General features: G+C 40.5%; 1 protein-coding gene across 1 annotated transcript in view; it reads left to right on the forward strand.

Moving 5' to 3' along the window:
• Nucleotides 1–19,882, forward strand: part of POLR2B (RNA polymerase II subunit B) — a 63,738-nt gene that overhangs the window by 8,999 nt on the left and 34,857 nt on the right. Inside the window, exons 3-7 of the mRNA XM_036334994.1 lie at nucleotides 2,230–2,380; nucleotides 5,369–5,481; nucleotides 5,602–5,821; nucleotides 6,632–6,790; nucleotides 18,195–18,359. Coding sequence (XP_036190887.1) covers nucleotides 2,230–2,380; nucleotides 5,369–5,481; nucleotides 5,602–5,821; nucleotides 6,632–6,790; nucleotides 18,195–18,359 — 808 coding nt within the window. The remainder of the gene's footprint in view (nucleotides 1–2,229; nucleotides 2,381–5,368; nucleotides 5,482–5,601; nucleotides 5,822–6,631; nucleotides 6,791–18,194; nucleotides 18,360–19,882) is intronic.

A 19,882-nucleotide genomic window follows, 5' to 3' on the forward strand; every position in this document is an offset into this window, starting at 1 on the left:
CAGTTGTATTTGGAATATAACTGAACCTTTTTTCAACACTGTTAAAAATTTTTGAGTTTTTGAAATGTCAGTATATATTAAACCGAGGCTATAAATAATTTGTATTGAGACATTAGGATTTTCTATAATATTTGGATATTAAACACCAAGAGTCTGTTCTACTAGGAAACAAAAACCAGGTAGGCGTTCTGTGGCATATGCCTATATTGAAAGAATATTTTGGTTTTAGGTGAAAAAGAATTGTTTTCAACATATGTAGTAGATTGCTCAAGGATAAAACACTATTGTGAATAGTCACTGCATTTAATATTTGTTGTGAAATAAATGATTTGATTTTTACATTTTTTAAAGAAGAGTTTATTTTTATTTATTTATTTTTTAAATCCTCACCTGAGGATATTTTTCTGTTGAAATTTAGAGATAGTACGAGAGGGAAAAACAGAAACATTCATGTGAGAGAAATACATTGGTTGCCTCCTGCATGAGCCCTGACCAGGGCCCAGGCCGGGGAGGAGCCTGCAACCTAGGTACATGCCCTTGACTGGAATCGAACCTGGGACTCTGGTCCGCAGGCTGACATTCTATTCACTGAGCCAAACCAGCTTGGGTAATAGTTTATTGACTTTTAGAGAGGGGGAGAGAAACATCGATGTGAGAACACAAAATCAATAGGCTACCTCCTGCATGTCCCCTATTGGGGATCGAGCCTGAAATCAGGGCATGTACCCTTGACCAGGAATCAAATTTTCACCCTTCTGTGCGAGGGCTGATGCTGTAACACTGAGCAACACCAGCCACGGCTCCTGTAGCCATTCTTAACGCTGTACCTTGTGTAAGCATTGTGTATGTACTGTGTTATCTACCAGAGGGTCAAATTTCTAATATTGCTGGCTGTAGTTGATTGAATAAGGGTGGGACCTTGGCCCAATGCCAATCTCTAGGCATGCCAGTGATCTGTGAGGTAACCTGATGACACCAAATGAGTGACTGGTGTTTAGTTGGGTTATTCATATTGTATCAGAAAATTGATGTGAGTATTGGTGAGTCATTAGGTACTAGGGAGAGAGGAGCAGAAGTAAGGAGGTATCACAGATATAAGATGCAGAAGTCACAAGGTACAGGAGTTGAGATGTGGCGGTGTGCTGGTGCGGCAGCTCCTGTTGCTATGGGGTGATGGAATCCTCCAATCCTTAGGATTGTGTTGGATCTCAGAGCTCTTGTAGTCTCACTACAGTCTCACCATGCAGCTGTTCTTAGGTGATGGTGAGGAGTGAGATTCCGCTTGCACTTGTATCTACTTGTTCTTTTTATATATCTCTTTCCCCATCCCTCACATGAACAAGTGTCTATTGATTATAAACAATGTCTGCTCTTGTAGGTTCTCCATCCTTTAGGGCTTGACTGTGTGATTTCTGTATCTACACTACTAGCACTGATCTCTTACCCATGCTCCATCTTTTAATCTTCATTCATTTGCTGAGTATTTTCACTTGAATGACTTACTGTCATCTCACCTTTAATATATTCAAAATAGAACTAATAATCTTTAACCTGAAATTGAAATGCTTAATACATCCCATATTTTAGTCATTGATATCTTTTCTCTTATTCAAATTAGAGCTCTTATTTTTATCTTTGACTGGATTTTTTTTTTTTTTTTTTTTTTTTAGTTTTTGTCCTGACATTTTTTTCAAGAAATGTTTCCAAGAGTTTGGATGAAATTTACCTACAAAGGACATTTGTAAATTAGTGCTCTCTTATAGTTCTTTATTTTTATTTTTTTAAAATATGTTTATAGTGATTTTTATAGAGAGAAGAAGGGAGAGGGTTAGAAACAACGATGAGAGTAGTTCTTTATTCCATTATAATTCTTATGTTGTGCCTTTTTTTCTTTCTTTTAATCTTTATTGTTGAAAGTATTACATAGATGTTCCTTTTTCCCCCATTAACTTCTCCCAACCCTCTCCCATCATCCCCTTATGTTGTGCTTTAATTATTTTACTCATAAGTATAAGTCTTGTTCACACAAACTTAACAAGTTCTCAAAGACAGTTTTCATAGTCTCACCCCTTTTTTTGATACTTCATAGTATCTTTTGTAGTGATGGGCATATAATGGTTGGTATTTAGTAATTGTTTGTTGAATTTAATTGTAATGAAAATGGGGAAATATACTAGAAAACATCACTCACTGTGTTGTGACTAATTATGGACTCAAATATTTTCCTAGTTCCTATTTTGACGAGAAAGGCTTGGTCAGACAACAGCTGGATTCTTTTGATGAGTTTATTCAGATGTCTGTTCAAAGAATTGTTGAAGATGCTCCACCTATAGACCTACAAGCTGAAGCTCAGCATGCTAGTGGAGAAGTTGAAGAACCGGTAAGATAGTTATTCTAATAAAGTAACATAAGTAAAGGAGGACTATTGATTTGAAATTTCAGTTCTCTCACCTGCCTTGAAGGTTACCAAAAAGTTAGTTGGTGTTTTTAGCAGAGTACTTATAGCATCTTCAATCAGTTCCTGATTTATTCTTATAAGTGGAGAGATGCATTTTTGCAAGTATAGTTGACCCTTGAACAACACGGATTTGAACTGCATGGATTGATGAAATACATGGGTTTCTTTCATTCTTCTACACAAACAATGTAAACTTACAGTATTGGTAAGTACAGTGCAGTACTCTAAGTGTATTTTCTCTTCCTTAACATTTTCTTTTTCCTAGCTTTATTGTAAGAATATTGTGTTATTGGTAATGCTTCCAGTCAACAGTAGTCTATTAGTAGTTAACTTTCGGGGAGTCAGAAGTTATAACTGTATTTTTAACGGCATGGAGTTGGGGTGTGGGTGTTCAAGGGTCAACTAGAATCCAAAACCCCAATCTTTATCAAATAGTAGGTATTTGATATTTGGCAAAAGGGAATTCAGAAATAAGATGAAGCCAGAAATAGTCATATTTCTTAGAAAAACCCACTTTTTTCTTTCACAGTATAAGGAATCATTAAAGAAAAATGTATTTGAAGGACTTTTTCTCTTGATTATTTGTTGAATGAAATACATTATAGGAATATAAGAAATAATAAAGGAAAATCACTTAAACATATTAGCTATTTTATTTTTTCTAAGTTCCTTAGTCTTTGTTGATACCTGCATATTTTTAGCATTGTTAAAATCATAGCAAGGGTATAATTTTAATACTCTGGTTTTACATGAATGATTGTAAGGAAGTATATAATGTAAAATAATGACTGTCTGTACTTTTTCAGTGGTAGAGAGGCAGTGTGAAAGACCTCTCGAGATACAGGTAAAACTGAGAAACAAAGTGAGACAGGGAGAGCCTCAGATACAGAGGTACACTGAGGGAGGGAGAGTGCCGGAGTCCAACCCCAGCAGGTCCAGGGGTCCCCAAAGGTGTGGATGGAGTCGGCGAAGAAGGAATGACATAGAGACAGCGTTCAGTTGATCAGCAGCCTAGCCAGGATCTCTAGCCAGGATCTCCAGCCAAGTTCTGGTCTGGATCTCCAGCGAAGTTCTGCTTAGGATCTCCTGCCAAGGTCTGTGTCCATGTTCTCTTGCTAGGTTCTCCAGGTTCTCCAGCCAGGTTCTGTAGCCATGTTCCCTCGCTAGGTTCTCCAGCCAGGTTCTGCCCAGGTTCTCCAGCCAGGTTCAGTCACAGGTTCTAGTCAGGTTCAGTCCAGGATCTTTTGCCATGTTCTCTCCAGGGAAGTTCTTCTGTCTCTAGAGAACGTTCTGTGTAGGTTCTGTGCCTAGGTTCTGTCTCTCTTGGTTCTGTATTCTAAGTTCTGTGTCTTGCTGTCTTATTACATCTGTATTTATACCAGTTGATTCAATTCTATCAATCTCTATTACAAAGGTTAGGGCGTTTCTTATCTCCATTCCAGGGAGTAAAGATTATGTAGCTTAAGCATGATTGTTCATAGTTAAAGTGATTAATTACCCGCCTGGCACTTAGTTAAGGGGTTTTATTCCCTCCCTAACTTCAGGGGAAAATCCCTACCTGGGGAAACAACCTTTCTCAGAGAGGTGACCTTGGTTAAAACACATAGTGCCAAGAAGGTGAGCAAACATATTAAGAACAGCATGCCATATATGCCAGGTCCCTGGAAACAGCAAGGATGGACCGGCTCCCGGCAGCTGGGGTATCAGAACTTGGTGGAAAAGATGGAGAGACTTAAGCTGACCATGAAGGGCAGGGTAGAATTTATTTTACTAGAGAAAAGATACTTAGGCATTTCAGCAAGAAAATGCTTGATGTATTTGGCTTGGGTATGGCATGGGGACCACCACAGTCAGTGTATGGTTTTTCTTGTTTGATCTGTTTTTTGATAGGTATTAGTGGAAAATAAGATGGAACCAGGTGGTCCCAGGCTTTGGATGTCTTTGGGTGTCATGGGGAATTGTTGAAATATTGTCAAGTAAAGTGAATATAGCATTATTTTAGAAAGATTACTTTGGAAATGGTAAGAAGAGGTTGGAGGCAGGTAAAAATCTTGGAATATCCTAGGTTTAAAATAATAATGTCCTATATTAGGGTAATGGTGGAAATAAGGAGTAGATGGATGGCTTCCCTTTGGTTCATTATCATCACTGTTTCTCTTTGCCCTTTACCTACTCCATTTTAGGAAACTTGAATGTCAATAATTTACCTTAAGTAGTTTCTTTAGTCCCATCTTCTCCTCTGAGATTTGATTGAGAGAGAAATTTATTATCCATTTATCTCTGGAAGTTCTTATGGATCTTGTTTTATTGGGGAGCAAGGATATAATTAATTGAAAAGCTTTTTTTTTTTTTTTTCTGCTGTAGAATGAGCTACAGTCAACTAGAGTTAGTTCTGGTCCTTCACATAGAATAATTAGAATTTTTTGGAAGTTTAAGAATTAAATTAGGTGCATTCTTTTTTCTGGTGTTCAGTTGATTGGAGGACAGCTCTAACTGTATGAATTTACCTTTTCTTTGTTTTCTGGTAACTTTGTACTTCTGACCCTAAGGACAGGGCACATGAGACTATATGTATCTTTAATACAAATACATTTTCGTTGTTTGATATAAACTTAAGAGCACATGATATGTCCATAGTCTTTATTTACTTATGATATATTAAGGCTCATTTTGTTTTCTGCCTTAAGAAAGTGGTTAAATATAAAATGTGACATCTTTGGAATATGGATGTTGACTTTAGAGAGTCCCTGTATTAGTACAATATTAGTACTAATTATTAGTACAGTGGGTTAATTTTGCCAGTTTCTGGAGCCTTTTCTACTCAAAATGTTAACGTCAATGGAAAAAGAATCATTAAAACTTTTATGGAAAAAGATTATCCTCTATGTGGTTTCTTTGGTTTTATTTCAGCCAAGGTATTTGCTGAAGTTTGAACAAATCTATCTGTCCAAGCCTACTCACTGGGAAAGAGATGGTGCTCCTTCACCAATGATGCCAAATGAGGCCAGATTAAGAAATCTCACGTAAGATTTTTTTCCAGCAACTGGTAGTGAAATACAATTCAGAAAATGTAATTTTAACTAGTTGAGAGTTTTAGCAAATACCCACTATTACTAAATTGTGTTCTCCTTTTATTTTTAAAGGTATTCTGCTCCACTTTATGTTGATATAACAAAAACAGTCATTAAAGAAGGTGAAGAACAACAGCAGACTCAGCATCAGAAAACTTTTATAGGAAAAATTCCAATTATGTTGCGTTCAACTTATTGCCTATTGAATGGCTTAACAGATCGTGATCTTTGTGAGTTAAATGAATGCCCCTTGGATCCTGGTGGCTATTTCATTATTAATGGATCAGAAAAGGTATTGTGGCATTATTTTTTTAAAAATTGATTTGAGAGAGAGAGAGAGAGGCAGTGAGGGAGGGAGGGAAGGAGAGAGAAACACCGATTTGTTGTTCCAACAAATTCATTGATTGATTCTTGTATATCCCCTGACTGAGCAGGATTGAATCCGCAACCTTGGCGTATTGGAATGATGCTCCAACCAATTGAACTATCCAGCCAGGGCTAGTCACATTATTTTAAAAAAATTTATAAAACGATGATTAAAATTTGAAAGTTGGAATTAAAAAGTAAACTTTTATACAGAATAATTTGGAAGTGGTAGTTGAAATATTTAGGGTGGGTGACAGTTAAACTTATGTAAACCAAACATTTACTTTATTTAAAATATATATTTTTTTATTAATTTCAGAGAGAGAGGAAGAGAGAGGGGGAGACAGAAACATCAATGATGAGAGAGAATCATTGATTAGTGCTCTCCTGCACACTCCCTACTGGCAATTGAGCCCACAAACTGGGCATGTACCCTGACCGGGAATCGAACCCTGACCTCCTAGTTCATGGGCTGACGCTCAACCACTGAGACACACCGACTGGGCGAAGCAAAATTTTATTTAGCTGTATTACATAACATGTCCTATATGGTCTGTTGTTTGGGCTTGCAGGTTTCTATGAAGCATTTATACAAAATGGAATTTGTAAAGTTTAAGAATTGATGTTTCAGTGAGCCTATATTATCAAATTAAATTAATATACTGATTTCACTCTTCATTCTTTTTCAAGGACCTTGTGCGTTTTATGGCTGTAACTTTTTTTATTGTCTATATAGGTTCTAATTGCGCAAGAAAAAATGGCAACGAACACAGTCTATGTTTTTGCCAAAAAGGATTCTAAATATGCCTACACAGGAGAGTGCAGATCATGTTTGGAGAATTCTTCCCGACCCACCAGTACTATTTGGGTTAGCATGCTGGCAAGAGGAGGACAGGTATGAACTGGGATATGATGTTTGAGTTAATTCCTTTTTGTAGTTTTATCAGACTGCATTCTTAGTCAGAAAGTTTTTCCTGAACATATTATAAGTGTTACATGATAGGCATTGTTTTATTTACTTACTTGAGGCCTGTTGCACAAAGATTTGCACAAAAGGCCTACCTGCCGGGGTCCAACCCCAGCGGGTCCAGGGGTCCCCAAAGGTGTAGACGGAGTCGGCGAAGAAGGAAGGACAGGGAGACAGTGTTCAGTTGATCAGCAGCCTAGCCAGGATCTCCAGCCAGGATCTCCAGCCAAGTTCTGGTCTGGATCTCCAGCGAAGTTCTGCTGTTTATTGTCTTGTTACATCCGTATTTATACCAGTTGATTTTAATCCTGTCAATTTCTATTACAAAGGTTAGGGCGTTTCTTATCTCCATTCCAGGGAGTAAAGATTATGTAGCTTAAGCATGATTGTTTGTAGTGATTAACTACCCGCCTGGCACTTAGTTAAGGAGTTTCATCCCCTCCCTGACTTCAGGGAAAAATTCCTACCTGGGGAAACAACCTTTCTAGGAGAGGCATCCCCTCCCTGACTTCAGGGAAAAATTCCTACCTGGGGAAACAACCTTTCTCGGAGAGGTGACCTTGGTTAAAACACACAGCGCTAAGGGGAGCAAACATATTAAGAACAGTATGCTATATACGCCAGGTCCCTTGAAACATATGCTGTGCAGATGTTTCTTTCCTGCAGCGACTGTGTCAAGCAGCAAGGATGGACCGGCTTCCGGCAAATTCCCCCTTTTTTATTTTTTAAATGATAGCGCATGCAAATCAGTGGCCACCTCTCAGATTGGGCCATTTAAGTCTCGGAAGAAGAGTGGCAAGCAATGATAGTGAGCATAGCTATAAACATAGTGGATGGAGCGCAGAAGGAGCCCCATTCCTGTAGAAGGTTGCCAGCCTCTTCAGTCAAGGGATTTCAGCTGTCCTCAAGTTGTTGGTTTGATTGTCTTTGTTGGTCTGGCTAGCGGACGGCATCACTGGCAACGGGCTTCCCGAAGCGTCAGCAAGTTGAAGGGCTGCATCAAAGGGTCCATCAGGGCCGTGGTTGATGGTGGTGTCGATGTCCAAGGAGGAGTAAGCTGTGCCCTCTGGATCCAGCTGATATGGAAAATGGAGGGTAGTAGAAAAAGAAGAGAAAGCAAAAGAACTACAAGGCATGGAAGTGTTTAGAAAAAAGAGGGAGAAGAAAGGGAAGAATGCAGCATCCTGACACAGCCCTTTCCTTCAGCTGCCCCTTTCCCTGTGGTCCAAGGTAGAAATGGGAAACAAGTCCTGTTGCAGTGAGAGGGCAGCTGCTGTCAGCCAGTCTCTGTCTTTACCTGGGTCCCGATCTGAGCTGGGCATGGGAAGCAGGAAGCAGCCATGGGGACAGGAGACCTTCCTCAGAAGGGCCGAGTGTTCAAGCCCCTGCACCATTGGGGAGGGGGGTCTGTGCCCCACCTTTGTTGCACCCCAAGTTTTCTCCTACTGGCCCCCGACTGTGCCTGTCTTAGGTTGCCCCACCCTGTGGAGTCTTACCCGTCGTTGACTACCAGCCATCTCTGGGCCAAGTAGGGTGATGTGAGGTTCAGTTTTGTCTCCTTGATAGCCTATGTCCCTCTGGCCTCCATGCCCAGCAACTGCCTTGGGATCCCCTTGCCTGCTGGCGGGGCTCTGGCATTGATCATAGGGAACTCAGGTTTCTTCTCTAGAGAGGGCCCAGCTTACGCCATTGGGCCAGAGACAGATCCATGGTACCAGCCACCATGCGGCTTCAACCTCAGCATGAACAGAGAGCTCAGGCAACAGCTATGGGCAATTGGATTGTAAGAAGAGGGTCCCTCTTGACACAAGGGTAAGAGGGGCCAATACAGGACAAAGGAGAGTCCTGGAACAGGGCTTTCTCAGCCCAGGATGTCAGGCTCTTGGCCCAAGACAACTCCATGTATGGGGCATATACCAAACACCCCTAGTCACGGCATAAAAGGGAGATGCCCTTCCTGGAACAGTAGGGTAGGGAGATTCTAGAAAAGGCTGTGTTCAGGAAAGAAGGAGAAAGGCCAAAGAACCAGCAAACAAGTAGTTAGATTTTAAAAAAAGGAAAAAGGAAAGGAGATATGGGGCAAAGCTGGGACATGTGGAAAGACAAAACGGAGGCACATGTGATCCTCCCAATGGACAGATTGTTCCAGCTCAGGTCTGCACATCTGCTGCAGATGGGCACTGGTCAGGTGTGCTATGATGAGGCAGAGATGGCGGGCGGTGAGACATAAGGTCGGCCTAGACGGTCTGGAATCCACACAGGTGAGTCTGCATCCTGTGGAAATATACAAGCATATCCTCTCCCCTGGGTTAAAAGTACATCAGGTCCCTTCCAGGCTCCTGTAAGCAAGTCTCTCCATTTGACGAGGGCTTTAGGTTTAGTTAGATCAGGGTTCCAATGCCTGTACATCGGGGAATTTCCCTCAGAATCTACATTTAGTATATTAATTACAAATAGAGTATGTTGTAGAACATGATGAGGAGAGGAATATTTAAACTCATTTTCTTGTAATTTTTTAATTTGTGTTTTTAAAGTTTGGTGAGCCCTTTCTACTATTGCTTGGCCTTGAGGATTGTAGGGTATTCCTGTAGTATGTGCGATGCCGAATGTAGAGCATAAGTTTTTAAAAGCTCTAGAGGAATAGGCAGGCCCATTGTCTGTTTTAAGTGCCCTTGGTATTCCTAGGTAGGAAAAGCATTGGAATAGATGTTGACTTACATCTTTAAAGGCTTCTCCTGTACGTGCAGAAGCAAGGATAACATGAGAAAAGGTATCAATACAAACATGCACATAGCAAAGTTTGCCAAAAGATGGGACATGAGTAATATCCATCTGCCATAAGTCACAGGGTCTAAGTCCTCTTGGATTAACTCCAGTAGCAGGGCTAGGAAAATGAGTAGGACAATGGCCGCAGTCACGCACAATACTTCGAGCAGCTTCTCTAGATATGCGATAATATAGACGGAGAGCAGAAGCATTTTGATGGTGAATGGCATGAGACCGCCGGGCTTCTTCTAGAGCTGTACAAACTACTGGGCGAGTTAGTAAATCCGCCTGATAATTTCCTTCGCTTAAGGGTCCTGGTAGGCAGGAATGAGCTCTAATATGTCCAATATAGAAAGCCTTTTCTCGTTTGTGAATGCAAGTTTGTAGCTGAGTTAACAAAGAGAAAATGGCTGTTCTTCCTTGTGGGAGAGAGGCGGTCTCAATATGAGGAAATAATTTAACTATATATTGAGAGTCAGTGTACAAGTTAAAGGGAACCTGTTGCAATTGTTCAAAAGCATAAATGACTGCCAAAAGCTCTGTTCTCTGGGCTGACGTCTCTAGGGTTTGTTGAACATGGGTTATTGAGTCAATGATTGTTACTGCCCTACCATTAGAGGAACCATCTGTGAATACTAAGGAGGCAGGAGGTGATAATGGTTCTTTTGAACATTTAATAGGAAATATAAACGGATGTAGGGAGAGAAATTGCAATATAGGTGATCTTGGCAAATGATGTAAAATTTGTCCTGGGAAGTTACCTATAGCTATTTGCCACTCTTCTTCAAATTGTAATAGTGTGTCTAATTGTTCTCTTTTATAAGGTATTATTATCTCAGTAACTTCTCTTCCAAAGAGTTCGATACTGCGTCGTCTACCTTTGATAATGAGAGTGGCCACTAGGGAGGGATAGGGTGGTACAATCTTCCTAGGAGTGACAGGTAAATGTATCCATTCTAATGGTCCTTCCTGCCACAAGCATCCTGTAGGAGTATATTTAGTGGCTAGAATAATTAAGGCCCAAGATTTGGAATAATCTAGATACTGTAGTTGCTGTTTATTGATGGCCTGTTCTATTTTTGCTATAGCCTTTTCTCCTTCTACAGTTAATTGTCGGGGAGACTTAGGGTTAGAATCTCCCTTTAAAATGTCAAATAGAGGTTTTAAGTCAAGAGTGGTTATTTTTAGATATGGCCTGACCCAGTTGATATCACCTAATAGTTTCTGATAATCATTCAATGTGTTTAAATGATCTTTTCTTAATTGTAGAGGCTGATGGGTGATAGTAGAGGTATGTAATATTCTGCCTAAGTATGAAAAAGAAGGTTCAGTCTGAATCTTTTCTGGGGCTATTTTTAGACCATGTTCTTCTAAAGCAAGGATGGTCTGAGTAAGAATTTCCTGTAAAGTAGCCCGATCTTTATGAGCTAGTAAAATATCATCCATATAATGAATAAGATATAGATCTGAAAATTTCTTTCTAATAACTTGCAATGCCTGATCTACAAACTTTTGACATAATGTAGGACTATTTTTCATCCCTTGTGGGAGAACCTTCCATTGGTATCTCTGATAAGGCTGTTTAAAGTTTTCTGATGGTATGCTGAATGCGAATCTTTGACAATCAGCTGGGTGAAGAGGTATAGTGAAAAAACAATCCTGTAAGTCAATAACAACAACACAATACTCCTGTGGAATTGCCACAGGGGAGGGCAATCCAGGTTGTAAGGAGCCCATATCTTCCATGGTGGCATTTATGGCTCTTAGATCTTGCAAAAGTCTCCACTTGCCTGATTTCTTTCTTATTACAAATATGGGTGTGTTCCAGGGACTATTTGATGGCTCTATATGTCCCTCTGCTAATTGCTGATCAATTAATTGTCGGGCTGCTGATATTTTCTCAGATGTTAAGGGCCATTGCTCAACCCATACTGGTTGTGACGATTTCCAGACTATGGGATCAGCAGTCCTAAGGGCAATGGCCCCAATTACAGATCCTGTCGAGGAGTGTGAGGTATTACTTTCCTTTCCTAATCCCTTTCCTGGATTAAATCTCATGTCTAGCATCTGTGATGTTACTCTATCACTGGGGCTATATAATACAACTCCCATTTGAGACAAGATATCTCTTCCCCATAATGTAAAGGGGATAGTCGTAATTACATAGGGACAGAATGTTCCTGAATGTTGATCTTCATCAGTCCAAGTTAGAATCTGAGAACTCTTTTTTACATTAGATGCCTTGCCTAGTCCTACTAGGGAAGTGGAGGTGGTGTGCGTGGGCCATGAAGAGGGCCAATCCTTCTCTGCTATGCAGGAAACATCTGCTCCTGTATCCAATAGACCTTCAATTGGTTTTCCCTGAATTTGTAAAATTTTTGTAGGTCTAGTAGCATGGATTTCTTGTATCCAAAATGCTGCATCACTAGATCCAAAGCCTCCGGCCCCTCTAGCTTCCTGGGTAACAGCTGTCCCTATTTTATGTATTGGTAACAGGATTAATTGGGCAATTCTCTGGTTGGGCTGAATCTGTATAGTTGTGGTGGGTGGGGAAAGTAAAATCTGTATTTCTCCTGTGTAGTCTGCATCAACAACTCCTGGGATGACTAAGATCCCCTGTAACGAGGTGGAGCTCCGTCCTAATATTAAACCTACAGTTCCCTCAGGCAGTGGCCCAGACACTCCTGTAGGAATGGCTGCTACTGGCGAGTCTGGGGTTAGTACTGCATGGGTGGTTGAGTGGAGGTCCAATCCTGCACTGCCTGGGGTTGCCCTGAAGAGGTCACTGACTGATCGAAATTTGCAAAGGGGTTGAAGGTTGATGCCCCTATTATTGCAGGGGCCTGGGGCTGGCCCCTTCTCAAGTTTCCCGATTGAGGTGATGGGATATAACCTCCTTGGGAGCTATTTGTAGAGTTTAAAGGCCGACCATTTTTATGGTATTTTGATCTACATTCCTTTGCCCAATGGAATCCTTTCTGACATCGGGGACAAACGGTTTTTGGAGGATTAATATTATTCCCTAATGTATTTCCAGGCTGTCGAGGAGCTTGCCATCTGGCCTGAGTATTATTATTTTTATTTGGGCATTCTCTGCTAAAGTGCCCAGATAAGCCACAAGAGTAGCAGTTCATATTTCTTTTATTACCTGTAGTATTGCTGGCTTGTCCTATAGCCTGTACATATTGAGGGTATGTCTCCCCTTTGAGAGCTGCAGCTATAGCTACACCCTGTATAAATGCTGGACTTACATCAGCACACTGTTTTATAAAATCATTTATAGTTCCTGTTCTGCGAATCGGCCTTAATAAAGCCTGACGGGTATTATTAGCATTTTCAAAAGCCAGTTGTTTGATTAGGATATCGGCTGCCTCTTTGTTATTGATTACTCTCTTGACTGCCTGCATGAGGCGAGAAAGGAAATCCTGATATGGTTCCTCGACCTTCTGTTTAACCTCTGTAAGAGTGGTTGTTTTTCCTGCTGTATAAGGTAATGATTTCCAGGCACTTACTGCACAACTGGTTACTTTGGTGAGTGCCTCTGTGGGCATATTCATTTGCTCCTCAGCCGTGTTAAAATCACCTTCTCCTAATATCATGTCTAGGGTTATTCCTTTTCTGGTTTTTTCGCTAGTGGCTACAGCTTTCTTAGCAAGATCTTCATATTCAGTTTTCCATAATAAGTAATCGCCTCCTGAGAGACAGGATTTACAAACCTGTGACCAATCATAAGGAGTCATCCATTTACTGGCTAGGGTTTCTACCAAGGTTTGTGTGTAAGGAGCTAGAGGTCCATATTCAGAGCAGGCCAATTTTAATTCTTTAAGTACTTTGTAAGGTATAGGCTCCAAGGTGGGGTTTCTATTCCCACCAGACTCATTCTCATATGTAACTGGGAAGCAGAGTGAGAATTCAAGATCTCCATTAGCTTCAGCTTCTCTTATTGCCCTTTGAAATTTAGACATGGAGCTCATAGGAGCCACAGGACCTGGTTTAGGCTTCCTTTCTAATTTGGGGAGCCTGTTTTGAATGGGAGGGCCATTCTCCTCTCTACTGACTGGAAAGGAACAATGGTCATGTTTATGATATTTATTCTCCTCCCGATCAGTAGGCATAGCTAAATTGCTTTTAGATTGAGCTGAAGACAATGATGATGTGTCCTCTCTGGGTGGAGCCGAGGGACTATTTAAATTTTGAGAAAGTTCAACCGTTTTTGCCTCTGGTGCCAAGGTGTCACAGATTGAATCCCAGAGGGAAAAGAAACATGGCAGGACCTTCTCAGATTCATGGTGTTTCTTTAATTGCTTTCCTACTTCAACCCAAGTTTTTAAATTAACAGTTCCATCCTCTGGAAGCCATTGACATACTTCTTCTATAAAACTTTCTGTTTCACTGGGAAAAACCTCAACTCCAATTCTGCTAGTAAGCATATGCGTTAAAAGATTAATACAGAGTCTTTTTTCTTTAGACTCAGTATGACCCATCTTGTCAATCTAAGTTCTGTACTAACTACCCGCTTACCCTACTTATTCTCTATGGGGGGGGGGGGGGTCTGCAGCACCCTACGGTGCAGTCCTATCGGTCCCAAGTACGGGGGGACTTACCTAAGGGAACCCTGTTCGGGCGCCAGATGCCGGGGTCCAACCCCAGCGGGTCCAGGGGTCCCCAAAGGTGTAGACGGAGTCGGCGAAGAAGGAAGGACAGGGAGACAGTGTTCAGTTGATCAGCAGCCTAGCCAGGATCTCCAGCCAGGATCTCCAGCCAAGTTCTGGTCTGGATCTCCAGCGAAGTTCTGCTGTTTATTGTCTTGTTACATCCGTATTTATACCAGTTGATTTTAATCCTGTCAATTTCTATTACAAAGGTTAGGGCGTTTCTTATCTCCATTCCAGGGAGTAAAGATTATGTAGCTTAAGCATGATTGTTTGTAGTGATTAACTACCCGCCTGGCACTTAGTTAAGGAGTTTCATCCCCTCCCTGACTTCAGGGAAAAATTCCTACCTGGGGAAACAACCTTTCTAGGAGAGGCATCCCCTCCCTGACTTCAGGGAAAAATTCCTACCTGGGGAAACAACCTTTCTCGGAGAGGTGACCTTGGTTAAAACACACAGCGCTAAGGGGAGCAAACATATTAAGAACAGTATGCTATATACGCCAGGTCCCTTGAAACATATGCTGTGCAGATGTTTCTTTCCTGCAGCGACTGTGTCAAGCAGCAAGGATGGACCGGCTTCCGGCACCTACCTTCCTCTGGCTGCCGGCACTGGTTTTCCTCTGGCACCCGGACCCAGGCCTTTGGTCCGACCGCAGCAGATAAGCCAAGGCTTCTCTGCTCGGGCTGCAGCAGCGAGGCTTGGCTTTTCCGCTCCAGCTGCAGCAGAGAATCCAAGCCGCTTCAGTCCTCAGTCGTCTTCAGTCTTCCCTCTGCGTCTGCATGTGCAAATTAACCACCATCTTTGTTGGATTAATTTGCATACTCATCCTGATTGGCTGGTGGGCGTAGCAGAGTGACACCAATTTGCATGTTTCTATTTTATTAGTGTAGGTTGCTCTGTAAGATTACTCCAATAGCAACATATATCATTTCATAGTTTCTATAAGTCCAGACTTGGTGTGGCTTAGCTGGGTCCTCTAGTTGAACATCTCTCACAAGGCTGCAATCATTGTGTTTTCCTGGACTGCAGTCATCTTAAGGTTCAGTCACGTGGTTGGTGACAGCATTCAGTTCACCATGGGCTTTTGAACTGAGAGTCTCAGTCCTTGCTGGCTTTTGGTTGGAAGCCTGTCTCAGTTTCTTGCCACATGGGTGCTCTCTATGCAGCAGCTGACAGCATGGCAGCTTGTTTCATCAGAGAGAGTAATTGAGAAGAGCCATAGAGTGTACAAACAAGGGGAAAATCACAGTCTTTTATAAAATAATCTTGGAAGCAATATCCTCGTTGTGTTGGATGCAAGTCAGTACCCTCAGCCTCATACTGAATGGGAGGGAATTGCACAGGCAATACTAGTAGTGGGCAGGGATCGTCAGGCACTATCTTAGAAGCTGCCTATCATAGGCATGTTACTTAAAATAATGTAATCTAATAATAGCTAGCATTTCTTGAATATTTGCTGTGTCAATTATGTTTTCCAGATTGCTTGATTTAATCTTTACGACTATCTTGGAAAGTAGTTGTAATTACCTCTATTTAATTTCATGTACATTTAAAAATATATATTTTTATTGATTTCAGAGAGGAAGGGAGAGGGAGAGAGAGAGAGAACATCCGTGATGAGAGAGAATCATTGATCGGCTGCGTCCTGCACGCCCCCTATTGGGGATGAGACTGCAAACTGGGCATGCGCCCTTTACTGAAATCGAACCTGGGACCCTTCGGTCCGCAGGCGGACGCCCTATTCAATGAGCCAAGCTGTCTGGGGCTCATGTGCATTTAAAAAAATTTATTTTATTTTTTGTCTAAAGTTTTACATATGTCTCCTTTTTCCCCAGTTGACCCCAGCCATTCCCACCTTGGGTAAGCCCCCACAGCCCCAGTGTCTGTGTCTATTGGTTATGCTAATATGCAATGAGCATTTTTTATTAAAGTTTTTTTGAATAAGTCATACATGCATGTTCAAATAGTTCCAGAAGCACAAGAAAGGATATACTATAAAAGAAATCTTTGACCCCCCAGATCTCTTCCTCAGAGGTAGCTGCTTTTGATGATTTTTTATGAGTCAGTTCAGCAACAGTCTTAATGCAAAAAATACGAGTGGGAGCGTACCACATACACTTTGCTGTTATCCTTTGAAAAAAACATGTTTAGATCAGTGCTTGATCATTCTTTTTGAGCTGTGATATTCCATATGCAAATTTTAAAACTATCTTATGGTAGACATTTAGGTGTCCAGCCCTGTGCTCTTACAAATAGTTTTGCTGAGTCTAATTTCACTTTTTGTAAGTCTTACAAAGATTAAAAACTTGAAGATTAGAGAGTTTTAACTGCCTGAAGTTAAATAGAATGTGTTAATGAAAAAGGTTTTGATTAAATGGTGGTGGAATGGGGCCCAAAAAAGATCCCCAGGTGGTTGTGATGTGCATTTATTTTTGAGAAGCACTGGCCTTGGTTATGGAGGGCAAAGATAAATTCAACATATTAGGGAGGTTATCATGTTAGCTATGGGCACAATGAATTAATTAGAGGCAGAGAAAGGAAAATCACCTGGATTTAGTGACAGGTTTGCTATAGAATGAGGATAGATTACTTAAGATTCTGCGATTTCTATCCTGAGGTTCTGAATAGAATAACTTTCAAGAATTGATCTTTAGAGAGACCTTATTGAGTTCATTTTTAGACAGAATATTTTTGGGGGTTGGGGTGCATGATGTAGGCATTATTTCTTAATGTTTTGCTTGTTTTGAAAAAAATCTATGATGAAACAAATAATGGACTAAATGTTAATAATTGATAGAAATAGCCAAATGTTAGTTGTAGATATGAGGACTGAGGGTACAGGAAAAAGATCAAGATGAAGATTTGGGTATCATTTATGAAAAATTGTTACTGGACACCCATGAGAAGGGATAAGGTTTCTAAGGAAGGAGGCCTGAAGTAGGAGGAAGACAATAGAAACTGTCATTAGAGGGATATGATAATATAGGGTTTTGAGGCCAAGGGAGGGCTGAATTTGATACTGAAGGAAGGAAATATGATTAAAATTGAGAAGCCACATGATTGTATACCAGTGTAGGCCAGTAACTTTTATTTCATTACTGTGTGTGTGTGCAATTAAAGTGAGAAAGAAATGGGGAAAAATAAAGCTTGTGAAAGAGGCTGTTTATTTATTCAAACAAGATAATACCACACAGACCAGCTCTGAGCTAATACTTATTTTTCATTCTGTGCTTAGCTTTTTCAAAATTTGCCTGTCCATCTTCTCTCTCTCTCCCTCTCTTTTTTTCATATTCTCTCTCTTTTTTAAAAAATATATTTTATTGATTTTTTAAAGAGAGGAAGGGGAGGTAAAGAGAGTTAGAAACATCGATGAGAGGGAAATATCGATCAGCTGCCTCTTGCACATCCCCTACTGGGGATGTGCCCGCAACCAAGGTACATGCCCTTGACTGGAATCGAACCTGGGACCTTTCAGTCCACAGGCAGATGCTCTGTCCACTTAACCAAACCGGTCAGGGCCATATTCTCTCTCTTTGAGCCCTTCTTTGTTTCTTCCAGATACGTTTTGTTTTTATTTGTTTTCTTGGTGGATGGAGAGGGTGAGGGGTCAAGGTTCATGTTCTTTTGCAGCCAAAAGTCATTTCCAGACACAGTATTGGGTAATTCTGAGGAAATCTTGGCAGGCCGATAGCAGAGAATGGAAGTTTTTTCAGGTCTAAATGACCAACCTGTCCATAAAATTAGTGAATCTGTTTCAGTGTCTTTGAAAAGGTGCCATTCCTCAGAGTATAAGAAGCATGCTTCTTTTGAAATACATACAGTGATGAGCATATATGTAAAATGGTTCTCACAGATACTTTTCTATGGCTGTGATCTCTGTATACTCATTCTCTAATGTTATTTTTTCTAGGGTGCAAAAAAGAGTGCTATTGGTCAGCGCATTGTGGCAACTCTACCATATATCAAGCAAGAAGTTCCCATTATTATTGTGTTCAGAGCATTAGGTTTTGTGTCTGACAGAGATATTTTAGAGCATATTATTTATGATTTTGAAGATCCAGAGATGATGGAAATGGTAATGTATAAGCAAAATATATTCATAGTGTTTTATAAGAGGTTTAAAGTTACTGACTGTTGCTAATCTTTTTTTTTAATCCTCACCCAAGAGAGAGGACAGAGAGTGAGAAACACCCTTGTGACAGTGAAACGTTGATTGGTTGTCTCCTGCACGCACCCCGACCAGGGATGGAACCCGAGACCTTTTGATGTACAGGATGACTCTCCAGCCAACTGAGCCACATTGGCCAGGGCTGTTGCTAATCTTAAAACAAGCAGAAAGCCACTCTGAAGAGCAGTTTACTTGTCACAGATCTCATGCTATTTACTGTTAAATTTTAACTTTTTATTTTGAAGTAATTTCAAACTTACAGAAAGTTACAAATAACTCCTATATTCTCTTAACCCACAGATTCACCAGTTGTTACCTTTGGCATATTTGCTTTAGCATTCTCTTTTTATACATATTATTTTTTTCTAAAACATACTAGACTTATTTCATGGATCATGCTCTTTTACTCTTAATGCTTCAGTGTATATGTCCTAAGAACCAAGACATTCACTTACATGATCAAAGTACGATTATTAAATCAGGAATTTAACATAGGCACAGTTCTAGTAACCCACAGACCTTCTTCAGGTGTTTGCCAGTTGTTCTGATAATGTTCTTTTTTTTTTTTTTTTTTAAATATCTTTTATTTTTACAGAGAGGAAGGGAGAGGGATAGAGAGTTAGAAACATCGATGTGAGAGAAACATCGATCACCTGCCTCCTGCACACTCCCCACTGGGGATGCGCCCGCAACCAAGGCACATGCCCCTGACCGGAATCGAACCCGGGACCCTTGAGTCCGCAGGCCGACGTTCTATCCACTGAGCCAAACTGATCAGGGCTGTTCTGATAATGTTCTTAATGGCATTTTATTTTTCTGGTTCTGAATTCAGTATAGGATCATGTAATCCATGTTTTTATGTCTCTTCTCATCTTTTTCTCAGTGTTTCATAACATTGAAATTTTTGGAGATGGTAGGCCATTTATTTTGTAGAATTTCCCTCAGTTTTTTTCTCTTTCATTAATGATCTTTGTCTTAATAAATAGTAGTTGATGGTCTTAAAATTGTCCTGAATTTTTCAGAGACTTTAAGACACAGAGAAATAAGGTAAAATACAGACTAAGCATTGGTCACAAAGTTAGAAAGTGGAGTAGGATTACATTGTAATTACTAGAGTATTTATTTATTGATAAGTTACATGAGAAAAATGAGTTCTGGTTAGATTTGACTTTAAGCTTTCACCAGTAGTATGCTTTAAATTTTATTTTATTATTTATTTGTTTATTACGTTAATCTTTATTTGAGGATATTTTTTCGGGTTTTTTTTTGTGTTTTTTTTTTTTCCAAGAGCGTGAAAGGAAGGGAAGGGAAGACGGAGGGTGGGAGGGAGAGACATCAATTGCATGCACCCCTACTAGGCCAAGATAGAACCTGCAACCCACATTCTAACCACTGAGAAACACTGGCCAGGGCTGCTTTTTAAAAATTTA

This window comes from Myotis myotis, unplaced genomic scaffold (assembly GCF_014108235.1).
Source record: "Myotis myotis isolate mMyoMyo1 unplaced genomic scaffold, mMyoMyo1.p scaffold_m19_p_1, whole genome shotgun sequence".
In the NCBI taxonomy this organism is placed as follows: Eukaryota; Metazoa; Chordata; class Mammalia; order Chiroptera; family Vespertilionidae; genus Myotis; species Myotis myotis.